A 17,031-nucleotide genomic window follows, 5' to 3' on the forward strand; every position below is an offset into this window, starting at 1 on the left:
CGTTTCCTCCTGGCAGCAGCCTGGGGAGTAGCACAGTTATCCTAACTCCACAGATGAGAAGAAATGGGGCTCAGAAGCTGTCAGTCATTGCCAGGGCCACAGGGGTGGTGGGCAGCTGTGCCAGGGTTGGCTCAACGCCTCTGCCCTCCACCCAAGGGGCTGGCTCACTTGAATGGAAGCAGTGGTTCTCTTTTGTATGTGACAAACAATGAGTGTAACGGGTCACAGTGAGGGTATATGACAGAGCAGATCTAGGTAAAGAGTTAAGAGGAACAGTTATTAGTTTCCAGTTTATTTTTAATCTGTAGAATTTCTCAAATTCACTTTAAAAATTAAATCCTCCCCCGCCCTTGGCAGACAGCACAACACCCTCCTCCTGGAAGGCACTCAGTAAGGTTGGAAGGACAGACACAAAGTTAGTGGGGCCCAAACACCAGCAGAAACCAGCTGGAATGTTCCTGAACATTCTGGAATGTTCTCTCCCAGTTGCTTCCTGAGGTGACAGGCCCTCTACCAAACGCAGCTCCCAACGTTTATTGTCTTTGTGAAAGATGGTTGTGGCTACTGTGAGTTATGTCCCCGGTGTAATGTAGTGACCCATGTTACCTGATCTGTGTTGTTTCTGACAGTTGCAAAATTTTCCACCTGGAACATTGATCTGTTGGATGGGAGTTGGAGGACAGGGTAACAGCCCTTCTGCACAGTGTGACGCTCACCATGTGCTCAGGGTGTGGCACAACCACAGGGAAGGCCCCAGGGTTGGTGACCTCACAGGGAAAGATGCAGGTCACATTTGGACCCTGGGTTGGTTGTCACCTGCCATTCTCATTGGTTGCCCAGCAACTCCAGTTGTAACAGCCACTTCCGAAGGCCCAAGTTCACCCGAAAGCCCAGGTTTGTGATCTCAGTTTCTTGATTGCCAGGTTTCTATACAAACGGAAGAGATGACTGAGTTTTGTACGTTCGCTGTTGAATCAGTCACCACTCTTTACCCTGGCACCTCTGGCCACCTGGCTCCAAGGCAGCTTTCCTGGCCTGTGTCTCTCGGTCGCAGCCCTCTGCCAGGCAATGGGGATGTACGCGCGCCCGCAGACCCCAGTGCAGCTGCACAGCAAACGTGTCCTGGCTTCCCCAGGGCAGGCTCCCTTCAGGAGCTCAGCCAGGCAGTCAGCCCACAAGAAAGACCTGCATAACTGTCCAGCGTGATAAGAGAGGTTCATGCACAACACCACCTGGCCGCAGGCAGGTGAGGAATGCTTTGTGAGGTGGGGTGGCTGAAGGAAGGAAGGACACGAGAGGCTGGACAGGAGGACCGCAGAGGGCAGGCCTAGCTGTTGTCACTAGGAGCTGCGGGTCAGGGCTCTGGGCTGACAGCGGAGCTGGGGGCCCTCCCTCCGTGCAGCTTCGTCCTGATTCGATCTGGCTGGAAAGAGGTAAGGACAGCGTGCGTCTCTTTGTGTTTTAGGACCCCAGCTTTCCACCTTCCAGTCCCAACAAGCACTTAGAAGAAGGAAAAGCAAGAGAAAATTTCAGGGTGCCTCTACCATAGTAAGCATTATTTCTTGTCACATTTGTTTCTGTGATGTAAGTGTGTGTGAGAGTCTGCGTCAACTGAATTATATGTGAAAAATATTTCTTATGGAGAGTTGTGGCTAAAATGTTTAAGAAACATTATTTTAAGGGAAAACATCCATTCACCCTGTATTAAACCAAAATGGTCAGGCACTGTATCTTGTTCCAGGGTAAAGAACAGCAAGACTTGGGTCCTGCACTTGAGGAACTCTGATCCCCAGATGGAAAGAAAGACTGTGACACTGTGACAGGATGTGAAAAGCACCTGACAGAGGGGATGCTTGGTAGAGGTTCCCAGTGCTCCCACAGAGGTGGCCTATGGCCGGTGCTGCAGGGTGGGTGGGGAGCAAAAGGGAAGTGATGCCTCACTGGGTGTGAACCAAGAGCTGCGGGCCAGTGACAGACAGATGAGAAGGGGCCAGATGGTGGCTTTATCCTGTAGGAGACGAGGGACCATTTCTGTGTCTCAAAAGGGGGTGACATGAAGGGAGTGCCTTGAGGGCCATTGTGGCCTTTGTCCCAGTGCAAGGATTGTTCAGCTTTATCTGAACATGGGTCCTGGATAAAACTTAGGGTACTTTGATTTTCTTCATGCTTCTGCCTTGCTGTCTGGCCAGGCCCCGCCTCCTTCCTCTCTTCTTTCCTCTCACTGTCCCAGCTGGGGAGGGGACAGACCGGGAGGAGGTCCTCATACTTGGGGGCAGCTGGCAAGGGGATTAGAGAGGCAGGGGTGGGGGGGCGGGGGACGCTGGTTGTGGCTCAGTGCACTGCAACTGGCCTGTCTTCCTAAATGTCTGCTGAGTAGAGATGAAGGGACAGCAATGAAAGGGGCCATTGCCCTCCATTTCCCCTTCACACAGACATCTGTGTGTAGACCCCGAATAGTGTCTGCCTGTCCGAGTAATCTTTGAGCCTGAGACTGGGGATGGACAGGCAAATATCAAGTGTCAACGTGGGCCAACGCATAGGGCTGGGGGTTCGCGAAGCGCACACAGCAGTCGCCCCGACTTTGAGCTCGTGAGTTCCCCAGAGTTACACGGGTGCCCTCGGTGTGGCCCGATCTCCTGCAAGGCCTGGTGGTGGCCTCGGCTCCCACACATCAGGCTCCTTCCCATACCTGCTCCCAGTGGGTTCCGCTGCCTCGAACCCCTTTGCCCTTTTCCACGTCAGCCTGAATCGCACCTACAAGGTTGGGTTCAGACCCCATAACCTGCAGGAAGCCAGCCCACAGGAGTGCTCAGAGTCTCTGCGGCCTGTACACCTTTGTGAGTGACTTGGGGCTCGTCCCGTTCTTAGTTTCAGCTTCCTGGTGTTATGTGTTTAGCACTGAGATCGGAATTTATCCTGGAACCCTGGTCCCTAGCTCACACTGTGTGCCTGGCGCTGAGCCGAGCAGTGACAGGATCTCAGAACTGAGATCCAATACCCATGAGACACAAAATCTCAGTTCGTCCCGGCCACCTTCCTTAAGGTCACTAAGCACGACGTCCTCTCCTAAAACAGGGGGTGGGGGGGGAGGGAAGGGGGTTGAAAAGTCCGTGTTGCTCAGAGATGTCGCAGAGGTTATGTGAAACCATAGCAAATTGTAGACACATAGTGAGGGGCCACTTTTTAGTGTCAATGAGTAAGACAGACATCACAGAGCATTCTTTATTTGCTTAATTCTGTGTGTATTCCAACTTAGGGTTCTCCCTATCCCTGTAAGTTTTATTTTTATTTATTTTTGAAACATAAACACTAAAGTGGTTCTAAAAATGATGTCAGAACAAAAAGAGATTTCAGAGAATGTCGCCTCCTTCCCTCTGCCTTCCCCCTCCTGTCCCCACCGGTAACCCATCTCATTTGGGTCTCTTTTTTTTCTGCTTCTGTTTCTTTTTCCTTGAATGAGCAGGTCAGTGTCCTTGTTTCCTCCTCTCCAGTGACATTCTTGAGACCGGATTTTCAGGACCCTAGTAACCTTTGTGTACAGTGTTTGGGAGGTGTTGCAAGCAGGAGCTCCGTGACAATGAGGTTAGTCACCTGAGAGTCAGCTGCCATCAGAAACACTTGCCCCAGGTCCCAAAGGTGTCCCTGTAATTGGTAATGGGGCCACAGCCCAGTTCCTGCTACTCGGGAGGCTGAGACTAAAGCCTTGTGCCCCCTCCCCTAACTTGGGCTGCTGACCCTCCTGCAAAGGGACAGCTCCAGGCTGCCTGAGGCAAGATGGGGTTTTCAAAAAAAGCCACCACCGCATTTCTGGGACCTTCACACAGGAGGGAAAGAGCATTGTGTGCTTCTAGTTGTTATTTCTTGGGGAGATCAGAGGGGTGAAGGCTGAAAGGCTCAGTGGGATTCCAACCTGAGGAAAAGTCCCAAGTAAATAAAGGTTCCAGCCACAGAGAGGCAGGCACAGGAAGTGGGGCAACATAGCGGGGTACTTGCTGGAAAAGCATGGCCACGTCAGGCTGCCCACAAGTCAGCTCGGAGGCTGACTTGTGGCAAGGAACAGGACTGTCCTGTGTGCTGGGGGAGGCTGCTCTCTCCGAAGGGGTCGGCGGCCGCGGAAGGATGTGACACAATTCAGGGCTGGTTAGCAGCCGTGGGCAGGCCCGCTAGAGTCCAAGTCACCCCACCCACTGCAGCTGCTGTTTGCCCTGTGCCCCCAGGCACAGACACGAAGGAGATCGGATTCTGGGGAGAATGGAGGGGGGGGCCTGTCCCAGGCACCAGCTTCCTGTCCCTGGACCTTAGTTTTCCTGGCAGCCAGCGTCCCAACTCAGCATGTGGCTGTGTGTCATTTTCCTCACAGTTAGAGAAACAGTTGAATTCAGGAGCTTTTGCACAGGGTCTGTCTGGGGAGTGGAGGCTGAAAGGCTCCTGGGGATTTCTCAGTAGGACCCCATCCTAAGGAGGAAAAGTTCACTGCAGCCCCAGGTGGACCCTCCATCTCACCCTAAGTGGACCTCACGACTTTTGGGTCCCTGCTGTCCTAGAAGTTAAAATAGCAGCTCCTCACCTAGCAATCTCCAGGTCCCTTCCAGGAGCCCACACCTCCAAGAGATGGATTCTAAACAGTGAGGACAAAAAGAGATGGGAAGGGAATGGCCTTCGTCCCAGTGAGGGTGAGCTTGGCAGGCTGCCAAGGCCAGCATCTGCCCAGCAGGACTCACACCGCTCAGGGAGGATTCAGAACAGCCTCTGTCATGGCCTCCTAGTGTGTCCTGTCTCTGGGCATTGTGCCTAACTGTCAGTGGGCAGCAAGGGGCTCCGTGCCCACCTGTACTGCCTCCGAATCAGGTGGCTAGCCACATGGTGCTGGGCCCAGCTGCCCTCTGCTGAGGGTTGGAAGCAGCAGGAAAAGCATGGGGAAGAGGGTCCATGCAGTGGCGAAGTCCAAGATGCCGTCTTCTGCCTTCCTGCCACCTTCCCTGCAGGCTTGGCGTCTCCTTGTGGTATCACTGTCTCTAACCAGTCTTTAGTCAGACAGTGTCGGGTCACTGAAGTCTTCTGTATTTAACCCAAGTGATTTTCTTGATATGGGGTGTGACACACCGATATACTCAGTAAACATTTATTGGGTGAATAAGTAGGCCGACAGATACCCGCGGCAGCAATGGCCCTCACTTTGTTCGGGAGAATGATGGCCAGCTGTCATCCCTCTTTCTGAAATTCCTCTAGCAGCCGGGTCCTTCTGCCAGGCTCTCCCAGCTCCAGGCTGCTTGTCCTGGCATCCCACCCAGGCACAGGCGGCTCTGCTAATTCCTCTGATCCCTCCCCACCAAGATGCTAACACGTCTCGTCAGAGCCAGTTCACAGTGACTCCCTTCTCTCTAGATATGTCCTCTATGCCCCTTTGGACACCTGGTCCTCATCAGCCTTTAGGTCATTGGATGTAGACATCGCCTCCCCTTCCAGAAGCAGCTGAGGGCCTGTCTCTCTTTCCCCTTAGGTAGTGACTGTTTACTTGACACTTGCAAATTAGGGGAGCCAGTAGGAGGGGCAGAAACTTCTGGTTTTCAGGAGGGACCTCTGGGACCCCCAGGGGTAGCCTGGGGCAGGACGCTCAGTAAACAGAGGTATCTCCAGGGCTGTCTCAGACCTCTACCCCGACAACTGGGGGCCCACACATGTGTGCTCCTAAGGTTTTCTCCTTGTATGTCCATTTCCCTTACAACTTGTTTTTCCTAATCAATAATAGGCATGTACCTTTCTTTGGTGAGCTAGGTGAAATATGTAATGTTAAAAGGCAAATGGGCATATTAAAAAAATTGAGTGTGAGCAAAAGTCGATTGAATCGGCAGCGCTCCGAGGAGCTGGATGAAACGAGGCTTTTACAGGTGGAGGAAGTCACTCGAGGTAAAAAAGTGGGCTGGTCAGGGCGAGGTCCCTTCTCTTCACTGGACAGCAGGAGTGTATTAGGCAAGGTACTTTGTGCTGATAGGACATTCCTGGTTGAAGGGTTTGAGATTCCATTCCTGGGCTTAAGTCAGGAATTAAGTCTCAGTTTGGTGGCATGGGGCTTAGCATGACTTACTCCATTTCAGGCCTTTTGTCTTGTTTTTAACAATTGGGAAGAAAAATTCAAAGGGCTGAACAGAGTCAGTAAAAAGTATGCCCACCCCCACTCATTTCCCACTTCCCTGCCCCCAGAAAGTCTGCTGTCTCTTTCTCCTGGGTTCTTATAGGCACAGCACTAGAAACACATGCTCTGGTGCTTGGGGGCTGGCCCTGTGTGACCAGGAGGGGCTGTGGCCATCCCTGGGGCTCAGCAGGAGAGCCCTGAAGCAGGCGTCGGGGTCAGGGCTGCTCAGCTTCATTTCTTGTGGGTCAAACTTTATGAATATTTTTCTGGCTTTAATTAAATGTTGCTGGAGTACTCCATCCACATCAGTAATTGTCAAGGTGTGCTCGGTGGGCAGCCTCACCTGGAGCTTGGCTGAAACGCAGATCCTCTGGCCCCAGACCAGCCCTGCGGGGCGACGGGCTCCAGGGTCCTCAGCAACGGCCCTGCAGAAACCCTCCAGCCATCCACACGCCTCCCAGCTCTGCTCCCAGCCCACATCTAGTCTCAAGGATGTGTAAAAATCTTTTGCAAATTAAATGCTATACCACGGATGCAGGTTATATGTTAAGAAGTATACAATAAATCTTGTAGTTCAATTATTTGAAAATAAGGATCAAGTTATTTGATCCTCTGGGCCTTAGACGATCCAATGTGTCATGTAAGATTATTCAGTCAGCTGATGACCTAGTCCCAAGTTCCTATCTGTAAATTCTGTGCTGTTAGAAAAGGACACATTTTGGAAATAAATGAGGAGTAATTAAAAATGCAACAACAAGTTACTAAGGTACTGATAAATAGTAACGTGTATTTCTGGTCCTCTTTACACTTTTCAGAAGAGGATGGTCCTGACGGTTATCGGGCCGTATTCCAGGCAGCAGGGGAAGCTCTTGCTGTTACCCTTATCACATCCGCACAATTGGCTTTAATTTACAGAGGAGCAAACAGGCTCAGGGCCTTGAGCATCTGGCCTGATAAACACCCAGAGAAAGAGGAGTGGTGCGGCCCATTTCATCCACGTTTATGGGCACGGGAGCCTCTCTCAGCCTCATCCCTGAGTCTGGGATTCATGATGGGAGAGGCTCAGAGTCCGTCCCCCCAACCAGAGGAACGAGGTCTGTGGTGGCAGGAATGGTCAGCTGGAGGCCTTGGAAGGGCCTCCTACAGCCACAGTAATAGCCTAAGACCAACTCTGTGCCCCTGAGGCCACTGCAGAAATTAGTGCCTCAAAGGGCTGCTGACTTTCACCTCTACCCACGTGGCTTGTTCAGGTGGCATAAAAGGTAGATGGTGCTAAAACAAGGGCGAGTGAGGGTGAGTAACTGCACTCTGAGGGCGTGGGTCTGCTCTTCTGCAGCTAGGGGGGGCACCCACACCCAAGGGGAGGGGACTGCACAGGGCGTGGGCAGCAGGGGTGGGGACTGGCGGCCACCTTACAATTCTGCCTCCCTCATAGGGCATGGCTGCAGCCACCAACACCCACAATGCTGTCATACGGCCCCTTGTGTTTTGGTGTCACCCTGCACAGGGACCTCGGGGACCTGGCATCTGACTGCTCGTGCTCTCTCCATGTAAGCACTACGCTGTCTTATCTAGAAAAGGGCTCCATGTCGCTTATTGGCGACTGCGCCCGCCAAGCCCTGCCTTGTATTTGACCATGGGCAGCTGTACCGACCATGCTGGTGCTTGGGGCCTGCTGGCCACACGCCAAGAGGGTCCTGGGCCTGCCATGGGGACGGAGTGTACACCAACTGCAGGATGTGCCCAGTGGGCGCTGGGGACAGACTCGGGACTGGATTCTCCTCGCTGCCTCGAGTGACAGAACGTGAGGTTAAGTCTGCTGATTTGTGCTGAGGAGGACATGGCGCTGACGCTCATGCAGTGGCCCACACGTGAACACAGCGGCCACGGCACATATGGATGGAGGGGTCAGGAGGCTCAGAGAAGGGGCGTGTCAGGGTAGATAGGCCGCCGAGGACAGAGCACCCAGTGGGTGGCTGCTGTCCCCAGGGAGACCCGAGAGCATCCTATCTACCCAAGTGGCACAAACTGGCACACAGTCATGCCCCCTTATCTGGGGTTGGCTTTCTGAGGTTTCAGCTTCCCACCATCAACCACGGTCCTAGAACGTTTAACGAAAAATCCAAGAAATAAATGGTTCATAATTTTTAAATGTGTGCTGTTCTGGGCAGCATGGTGAAAGCTCTCGCCAGCCTGTGCGGCACGCAGGTGGCCTGGCAAAGGATCTTTGGGTCTCGCCCAGGGTGTGACTCTCCCACCCCTGGTTCAGATCAAGGAGGGGCTGGGGTGGAATTCAGGCCCGAGAGCAAGACTGGGTTAGGTAAAAAACAAACAAACACCCTCAAGTGTCACGTTTACAGGAATTGCATTCAGATACCACATAATGAGGCTGGGTGGGCTCTCTTTAGGGACACGAGCTCTGGGGGGGATCTGTGTTCACTTCTGATACTGCCCTGCTCAAGATCGGACTGGGTCAGAAACCTTGAAAAGAAAAGGGCACTTCCGTGAGCCTTTCAGCGCAAGACCCAACTTCCTCCCTGCGGGGGTGGGGGGGGTGGGGGGGGGCTGATCCCACTTGCAGTGTTTGCATTTAAGTGAGAACCTGTCCCAGTCACTGCAAACCGGAAGCCTGCTCCTTCTCACCCCAAATTAAGCAGGGACCTCCAGCCTCTTCCTGTCCTCCCACTCTTGGCCCCTTACTCCCCACCCGCCAATCCTTGACCCTCAGCCTGTAGTCCCCTTCAACCAGCCCTGACTCCAGCAGACAAGGCAGATGCCCCAGGGCTGCCCACCTCCCTCTGAAAAAATATTCTAACTTTTCTTCCTGGACACAGCTTCTTGCTCTATTTCAGGCCTGAGTAATCCTTCAGGCAGCCCTGGGTCAGGAATTGTGATGACCAGGAAAGTGTCTGGTTATTTAACAACCTCAGGTCTCTTCTCCTATGTATCGTCTTTCTCCATCACTTGTGGACAGGTGTTTGCCTTCCTCCCCTATGCGGATCACGGTGCCAGCACTGAGAACATGAGCTGACGTCTAGACCCACAGGTAACTTCTCGCCAGGACAGGACATATCCAGTATCCTGAGATGAAGACAGGGTCAGGGGTCCCCAACAGCACCCCAGATCCAGCAATTCACTAGGACGGGTCCCCATTATGGTGTATGACAATAAAAAGATACAACGCAAAATCAACAAAGGGTAAAGCTGCATGGAATACTGTCCGGAGGAAACCATGCTGTCCCACAGGACGCACTTAATTCCTCCAGCCATTGAGTTGTGACAACAAGAGTGAAAATGGTGCAAAATGAGGATGCACCACCGACCACACAGTCAAGTCCTGCCTTCCTCTCCTGGCTACATAACAAGCCTGCCCCACAGAGCCTTATGTACAAACTGTTAATATATTTATTTACATTAAAATTGTCATTATGTCCATGGATGTGTTTCCTTTTGTTGATTTTTTTGTTATCTATGAAAACTGCTCAGGTGTCGAGTTCAGATAAATGGTATCTTAACTTTTCCCACTAAAATTAACGGAAATTTTTTTCATGCATGGGCTTGTCACTTAGCAGCAGGATTTTCAGAAATAAATTAGTCATTAAGCGAAGGACGGGTGTAAATTTAAAAGAAAGGTGCAAATCTCTAGGTGATAGCAACAAAGGAAGAATATTATAATTCAACCAAGCCAAGACTAACACATAAAAGTAAATAAAAAAGAAGAGAGATTTTCAAAGAACATGTGAAGCGAACATGATTCAAAATAATTAGGAATAAAAATGAAAGCCAAAAATACCCTTATCAACTTGGACACTGAGAACCTTCAATTACCCAAAACTAAGTTTATCACTAATTTTTGAAGTATAACACATAAATTGTTGCAAAAAACCCTCTAACAACAGAGTTTAAGAACCTGCACCCTCTCCGTTCCCAATGGGCCCAGCAGAGACAAATAGGAGAGTGTCACCAACTTCTTCCCAAGAGGGTCTCCCGTTAACCCTTGGAACAAGTGTGTTAGGTTCCCATTTCCATCTCCCCCTGCCAATGTTAGACTTCATCAGCGTTTTTAGTTTCTGCTAATCTGAAGGGCCAAAACCCTCACTGGCATCTCCATTTCTCTGATGGCATAAGGGTGGCATCCTTCTGCTTCCTTTTGTGAGTGTCCTGTGTATCACGGAGGTTTCACTGCTGTAACAAATGACCCCAGTGTCTCAGTGTCTTACAATAGCACCTAGCTCTGCCACTTCAGAGGGCGCTGCTCAGTTACCTTCCCTGGACCAGCCTGAAAGGGCATCCCCATCCAGGACAGGCTGCCGCCACACAGCAGCGAAGGCCCAGCCAAGCCATGCCTGACACTGAAGACACGTACTTGGATGTGGCAGGTCACAACTGCTCACCTTCTATTGGCTGCAGTGCCACAGCCAGCCCCGGCTGTGGGACAGGGCAGTGTCCCCTTCCAACAGAGTGAATGATGCACATGGATGTTAACACTGTCAATGGGGAACGAGATTATTATGGAGGATTAGACCGCCCCATTTTTCTACTGAGTCCTTTGTTTCTTGATGTGTAGGATTGCTCTGCATATTCTGGATTGATTCTTTTGTCTCTTATGCATAGTACATGTTCTCTCCCAGTCAGTCCTCTCTCTTGTAAGCTTGTTTGTTAGGTAAAATTTTAAAGTAAACAAGTTTACCCATCTTTTTCTGTTGCATTTTTGTCTGTATTAAATTTTCTTGCCTTAAATGAAATAGACAATTCCCATTTTCTTCCAATATATTAACTTATATTTAGCTCTTTAATAGATCTGGAACATTCTTTTTTAAAAATATTTGTTTTCCAACACCATTACTGGACAGTTAGTTACTTTCCCACTGATTTAAAATGCCTCTTTTATCGTAAGTTAAATTTGCACGTATAAATCGGTGTCCCCCCCTCCCGACAGCTAGCTATTCTTCCACTCTGTTTTCTGGTATATGCTGACACCACCTTATTCTAGGGGTGGCACTCCACACCATGTCCTAGTATCAGTGACAGATATCCCTTCATTTTTCTCTGTCAATAATGTTTTGGCTGTTCTCGCATTTAAAAAACATCTAAATGAAATTGAGAATAAGCATATTTTTATTACTTATTAATATGCTGTTAATATCTTTTCGTTGTAATGACTGTATTGTATTCCACTACATAGGCGCACCAATATTTATCGACTTCCACTACACCACTTCCTTTCCCACAATTACAAGCCACAATGTGATGAAACACTTGTAGTTCAATCTTTGCTGATTTTACAAATGAGTTTCTTATGCTGAATTTCTAGACGGTGAATTTCTGGGTTAAGGTTCTTGATATTTTTCTTGTAGACATGCTTTTCCAATTTACAGCGTTCCCTCTACTTCTTGTTTTCCATGACACTGACATCTGATGACTGACGGGGTTAGTGTATAAACAGCCTCCCCTGATCAGGAAGCAGGTTGGTGCCACTGTCCCCAGGGAACCACGCTGTTGCCCAGAGTTACAGCTGCCTGACAAAGCGCCCTTCGCATGCTGCTTTCTGTCCCCATTTCAGTGCCCGCTGCCCTCTAATGGGGACTGGGGGCCTCTCCCAAACCCTCGTGTCTAAGTCTGTTCTGGGGAACCAAGGATTATGATTCGAGCACAATGGCACAATAAAACTGACTGTATGTTCAGTCATCAAGACTAAACAGGCAAAAGACTGAAATCATTTAAAACATATTTCCAACCCAATTGCAATTAGGCAAGAAAGCTAAAAAAAATCTCCATGTTTAGAAATCAAGAAACATAATTTTCAACCTCTAAATAATCAGGGAATCAATGAAAAAAGCAAACAGCCCAAGCCACATTCTGGAAAACTTAGGTGTATGTAGAAAATCAGTGAGCTAAACATTCATGTCAAAATTGCAGAAAACAGGAATTAGACCCAAAGAAAGAAGGCAATACAGAAGAGAATTAAGTTAAAAACAAATGCACAAAATTGGGCATCACCAAAACCTAAGCAGATTCTGTGCAAAGGTCCATGAACTTGATAAAACCCTACCTATCAGTTCAGGCTGCTGAAGAAAAGAGGAAGGTACAAATAACCAGCGTCAGGAACGAAAAAGGGACTGTCATTAGATTCTATAGACTCTAGAAAGATAATCATGACATTCTGAGAACAAATTTGTGACCATCTGAAAATTCGTATTATGTGAACAACTCTTAAAACATACCATTTACCAACACAGGCGCCCCCTCCCCCCTCGGCCTCAGGACTCGCCTTGACCCACAGTGTGCGATACAGGCCTGAGGCTTCCACTCTGCTCCCCAAACCCGAGACCACACACAGGGAGCCGGTCCAGCCAACTGGATGCTCTGAAGGGGGGGTCTTGCCCCGGTCTGTTATTGCACTTCAGAAGCCACTCAGGCAAAGTGTGGTTGGCTGCAAGCACACAAAAACCGAGGACTCAGTCCACAGCTCAAGGAAACGAGTTGGGGACAGAAGCCAGCAGGATCCCGCAGCCTTTCAGGGACCCCAGGAATGACCAGCGCTGTGTCCGCCCTGACCACTTGGACTTCCACCTCACTCCCACACACGTGACAGCTGCCATTGCCTCAAAGATGGTCCCCAGGAGACCCCGGCTCACTTTCCAAGCCGGGGTACAGGTCTGTTTCAAACCACCAGTCCAGTGAGCAATGGTCTGAATGGGGGATCTGGGTGCAGCCCTGGGCACGCTGTGACTCTCTCCCACAGACCTGTCCCTGCTGGGGGACCTGTGATCACCTGCTGTGCCCATGGAAGCTATCACCCAAGGGACAGGAAGCTGCGGCAGCCATGGCTACCCATCCACTCGTGCTCTACTGTGTGCTGAGTGCTGTCACCTGACCCCCTGCTCAGGGCAGGGGCTGCTCGACTCTGCAGAGCAGGGCGAGTGCTAGACGGTCATGCCCACGAAAACAGCCTTTGGTGACACATGGGGGCTGAGGGATGTCCTGTGCAGTCTCACAGGAGTCCCCAGTGGGACTGGATCCCAATTGCCCAATCTATTGCTCGACTGCTCTGAACTCGGGAGGAAAAGAGGTGTGACTTATGCCCCAAGGCCTCACGACACTCGAAAACTGGGCAAGTGCTGGTGTGGTGGGAGGAAGGGCCTGTCCCACGTCCACGCAGGAGACAGGAGCTGGCTGTGGGCAGAGTTAACAAGAGGAGACACAGGCCCTGGCACACTCGGTGACGCTGGGCTCAGAGGACGGGTTTCTGCCCGGCCGCTGTCCAGGGTCCGCAGGGGCTAAAGCACTCAGAGCCCGGAATACAGAGTCTGTATTTATTGTGAGTCCCGAGTCCAGAGCCCTCAGGACATCTGGCCACTCTCCAGGGTTGGGGGCACCAAGTGGCCAGTCATGCCCATCGTTTTCCTACGGTCCAGTGTCCTCAGGAGGCAGGAAGTGGCTGTGTCTGTGGGGAAAAAAAGTCAACGTGTAGTAGCCCCCGTTCTGTGCCCGGCCCTGGGACCCCATGGGGAGACTGAGGAGACAAGGCAGAGGCTGCCCCTGCAGAGCGCATGGTCTGGAGGGACCGCGTGTCAGGTGACAACCTCAGCCACCTGCCACGTGAACAGGGGACGCAGTGACGTGTCATGGGGCACAGAAGGCAGCTCTGCTGTGTGCCTGCCACCGCTACAGGCACCAGGGACTAGCAACAGACGTGGCAGGTACAACTCTGACTCTAGGGAGGGACAGACAGCACATGAACAGAACTACATCAACTGACAACATCCAGGAAGAAAGAGAGGCGTGTTGGCTCAGGGACACTTCAACTGTCGGCCACATGATCAGGTGTGAGCACCTCATGTCTTATGAGATGGGGACGATTGGGAAGGATCAATTGGCCCTACGGTAGGAAGGTGGGGTCTTTACTCTCAGAGACCAAAAACCTTGCAGGAAACGTCACCAACGTGACGAGGAAACCAGTGTGGCCAACATGCGGTCGTTGCCGAACGTTTCCTGAGAAGAATGGAAACCCTGCCTGTCAGTGGGTCTTGGGGCCTGAGGCTTTCCCTCGTCCCTGCCTCACAAAATATGACTGCAGGGTCAGGGAGGGCAGTGATGTGAGCCATGGTGAGGGGGCTCGGGGACATGGAGCCTGGGCAGGGACAGGCCCTCGGAGACGTCTGCTGAGGTGACAGCTAAGCAGGACTAGGAGAGGCAGTCTAACCACAGGAGACACGGCCTGGGGCTGGGCCTCGGGGATGGACGCTGGGAGGGGGAGGGGGCCGCAGGAGCTGAGACCTGGCCTGTGGAAGGGTTTCCAGGTAAAGCAGAACATGGTCACACTTTCTCAGGGACACTCTGGGACCGTTAGAGGGTGAACTGGCTGGAAGCGGTGAGAGGAAAATGGAGGCCCAAGAGGAGATGGGGTGTCACTGGTGCTGGTGAAGATGTGACGTTTGCCTTTGGAGCTCACCGTGCTGTAAACAGCCAAACCAGGGCTCTTAACCTTTTTGCCAGTATGGACATTTATTTTAAACTGTACCATCCTTAGGTACACTGCAGCTGCTTCTGTGCTAGATACAATAAAAACAGTGGGACCATCACCCCATGCTCAGTCCCTGCTGGGACAGCTGATGGTCCTAGGCAGGGCAGGCGAGGTGACGGAGTGGGCTGACAGGTCTCCTGGGAGGACAGAGAGCCAGCCAGGACCTGGGGTTTTGTTCAGTGAGGACAAGAAGCCATTGCTGAGCTTCACGCAAAAGAGTGCTGTCACTGGTTCTCAGTTCTTAGGTTCTCTCTGGCCACCATGCCCAGGCAGGTATGGGGGACTTGAGCAGGTTGGCAGGGATAAAGCAAGGACTGTGTGCCAGTCCCTGCGGGGAAGGCAGGGCTGGGGGTGACACTGGTCTCTACCTGTACGGCTGCAGGGCGGCGCGGTGGCGGCACGCGCTCGGCGCACTGCAGGAAGCGGCGCACCTGCTCTGCACAATTGCCCGCGGACGCCTCGTTCTGCCGCAGACACTCCTCAAAGGCCTCGAAGGGCTCCGCGCAGGCCTGGCGGATCTGACGGATGATGGGGCTGCCGGGAGGGCACCTCCGGCGTCCAGGCTTCTGCAGCGCTGCCCGCTCGGCATTACCCTCCCTGCCCGCCACCACTGCCCTCTCTGTCCACCCCGCGCTGCCCTGCACCGTTTCCCTGCTACCCCCCCCCCACCCCACCACTGTCCATCCCGCACTGCCTCCCCCACCCCCTGCCCCCCTGCACTGTCCCGCACTCACTGGGAGGACGTGCACTGAGCGATGCTCATCTTGAGGTGGTGACAGTCGCGTTGCCACGACTCAGGCTTGGCCGCAACACACTGGCCATACTGTTCCAGCTCTCGGCTGCAGTAGCGGGCAGTGACCTCCAGGGCCGCCTGCCTGCGGAACACGGTGGGGAAGGGGGTTGTGACCTGGGTCCGTGGGGGGGTCTGGGGGTTGACCAGGGACAGGGCCCGGGGGCGGGGCGGCGCGGGGTCTGTGGAGTAGGCCAGGGGCTTCGGGGAGGAAGTAGTGGTGGTCCTTAAACAGGTCTGCTCACTCTACTGCAGGGTTGTGGCCTGGCAGAGAAGTCTGGGAGGCCAGTCGCTTCCAGCGCGGCCTTAGAAGTAGGACCCAGAGCTCTGGGAGGACTCGGGAGCCGCAGGTGGATGTGAGGGTCCAACAGGTGGGGTCTGAAATCCCAGGGAGGGTCTCCTGACCAGAGTCTGAGAGTGGAGGCCTGAAGACGGGGCACCGAGGTGACACTTGAGGCCCTAGGGGGTCACAGGGTCCTCGGCGCACAATCTGGAAGCGCCGGGTCAGCTTGGGGACAGGTTTGGGACGAGTCTGTGCCTGTCGCTGAGGTCTGGGGTCCGGCACGGAGCCCAAGGGGAAGGTGGGGTGACCTGGGGGCGAAACGTGGAGCTCCAAGGACTGGGGTCCTGCAGGAGCTCTGGATGTGAGAGGAAACATCCAAGTCCTCGGATCGCACGAGGAGGGGCAAGGCCTGGACAGGCGGGGAGGAGGGGACGGCGCGGAGTCCGGATGGTCGGGAGCTCTAAGAACAGAGGGGCCGATCCCTCCTCCAGGATCCCGGGTCGCCGGGGTAGAACAGGCGTGCGCGGCAGGCGCTCCTGCTACTCACATGTCGAGGCCGGTGCCTGGGAGCAATAGTCAGGGAGGTGCGCCCCGCCTTTTCCGGTGTCAGGTTGTTATGGCGGCTCTCGGCCTAACCCTCTCGGCTTCTCTTTTTCCGGTAGCACAGCGTACAAGCGGCTCTACTCCCTTAAGGACCAAACCGTTATGGCGGCGCCCTGCTTCTGCTTCTGCCCCTGCCGGCAATGGCGGCGCCCTGCCTCTCCTTCCGCCTCAGCCGGTAACGGCGGCGTCCGAAGGGCCACTTCCGGCCTCTGCCTGCAATGGTGGCGCTCTTAGCCACTTCCGGTCCCTGCCTGCAGTGGCGGCGCTCTTAGCCACTTCCGCCTCGACCTGCTCAGTGGCCGTATCCTATTCCTGGCTTGCCCTGGCGGCCCCCAGACTTCAGCGGAAGTAAATACTGGGAAATACGGCGGTGCCCCGGCAGCAAGGCAAGCGCGGCACTCAGCTGCGAGTCGCCCTACGTGGCTGGGCCACAGCCACACACGTTCCCAGCCACCTGACTGGAGCTAGTGGAGCGCAACTGTCCTTTGCTGTGGTCCTTCAACAAGTATTGCTCGCGGCATGTCTGGACGCCGCGTTGCCCTACGCATGCACTCACCGTCCTTTAGGGACACTGGTTCGTACGCCTGCGCAGAGTCGGCCGGAAGGAGCGTCACCCCAAGTCGGCCCCGGTCTGCGTTACCCAGTTGCGCTCCCTGGCGGAAGCCCAGAAGCCGGCGGACGGGAGCATCCGTACT

At 53.1% G+C, this 17,031-nt stretch overlaps 1 protein-coding gene and 1 long non-coding RNA gene across 2 annotated transcripts; one reads left to right on the forward strand and one right to left on the reverse strand.

Annotated features, from left to right (window-relative positions):
- Positions 1 to 528: 528 nt before the first annotated feature.
- On the forward strand, positions 529 to 3,052 carry LOC141571849 (uncharacterized). The gene is made up of 3 exons (XR_012496906.1): positions 529 to 1,246; positions 1,466 to 1,548; positions 1,742 to 3,052. It is a non-coding gene; the product is annotated as an uncharacterized LOC141571849 (long non-coding RNA).
- An 8,176-nt stretch (positions 3,053 to 11,228) lies between these two features.
- On the reverse strand, positions 11,229 to 17,031 carry CHCHD5 (coiled-coil-helix-coiled-coil-helix domain containing 5). The gene is made up of 5 exons (XM_019714006.2): positions 16,893 to 17,031; positions 16,281 to 16,549; positions 15,395 to 15,535; positions 15,029 to 15,194; positions 11,229 to 13,580 (listed from the first exon to the last, which is right to left on the reverse strand). Coding segments are annotated over exons 2-5 (333 nt in total). The 5' UTR covers positions 16,283 to 16,549; positions 16,893 to 17,031; the 3' UTR covers positions 11,229 to 13,556.

Source organism: Rhinolophus sinicus, linkage group LG05 (assembly GCF_036562045.2).
Source record: "Rhinolophus sinicus isolate RSC01 linkage group LG05, ASM3656204v1, whole genome shotgun sequence".
Lineage (NCBI taxonomy): Eukaryota > Metazoa > Chordata > Mammalia > Chiroptera > Rhinolophidae > Rhinolophus > Rhinolophus sinicus.

What these genes read in the sequence shown, in the direction of transcription:
- CHCHD5 (XM_019714006.2), bottom strand. An exon ending in GCTCAGTGCACGTCCTCCCA is followed by an intron (nt 15,195 to 15,394) that starts GTGAGTGCGGGA and finishes CCCTCCCGGCAG; the next exon opens with CCCCATCATCCGTCAGATCC. An exon ending in GCCGCCCTGCAGCCGTACAG is followed by an intron (nt 13,581 to 15,028) that starts GTAGAGACCAGT and finishes TTTTCCCCACAG; the next exon opens with ACACAGCCACTTCCTGCCTC.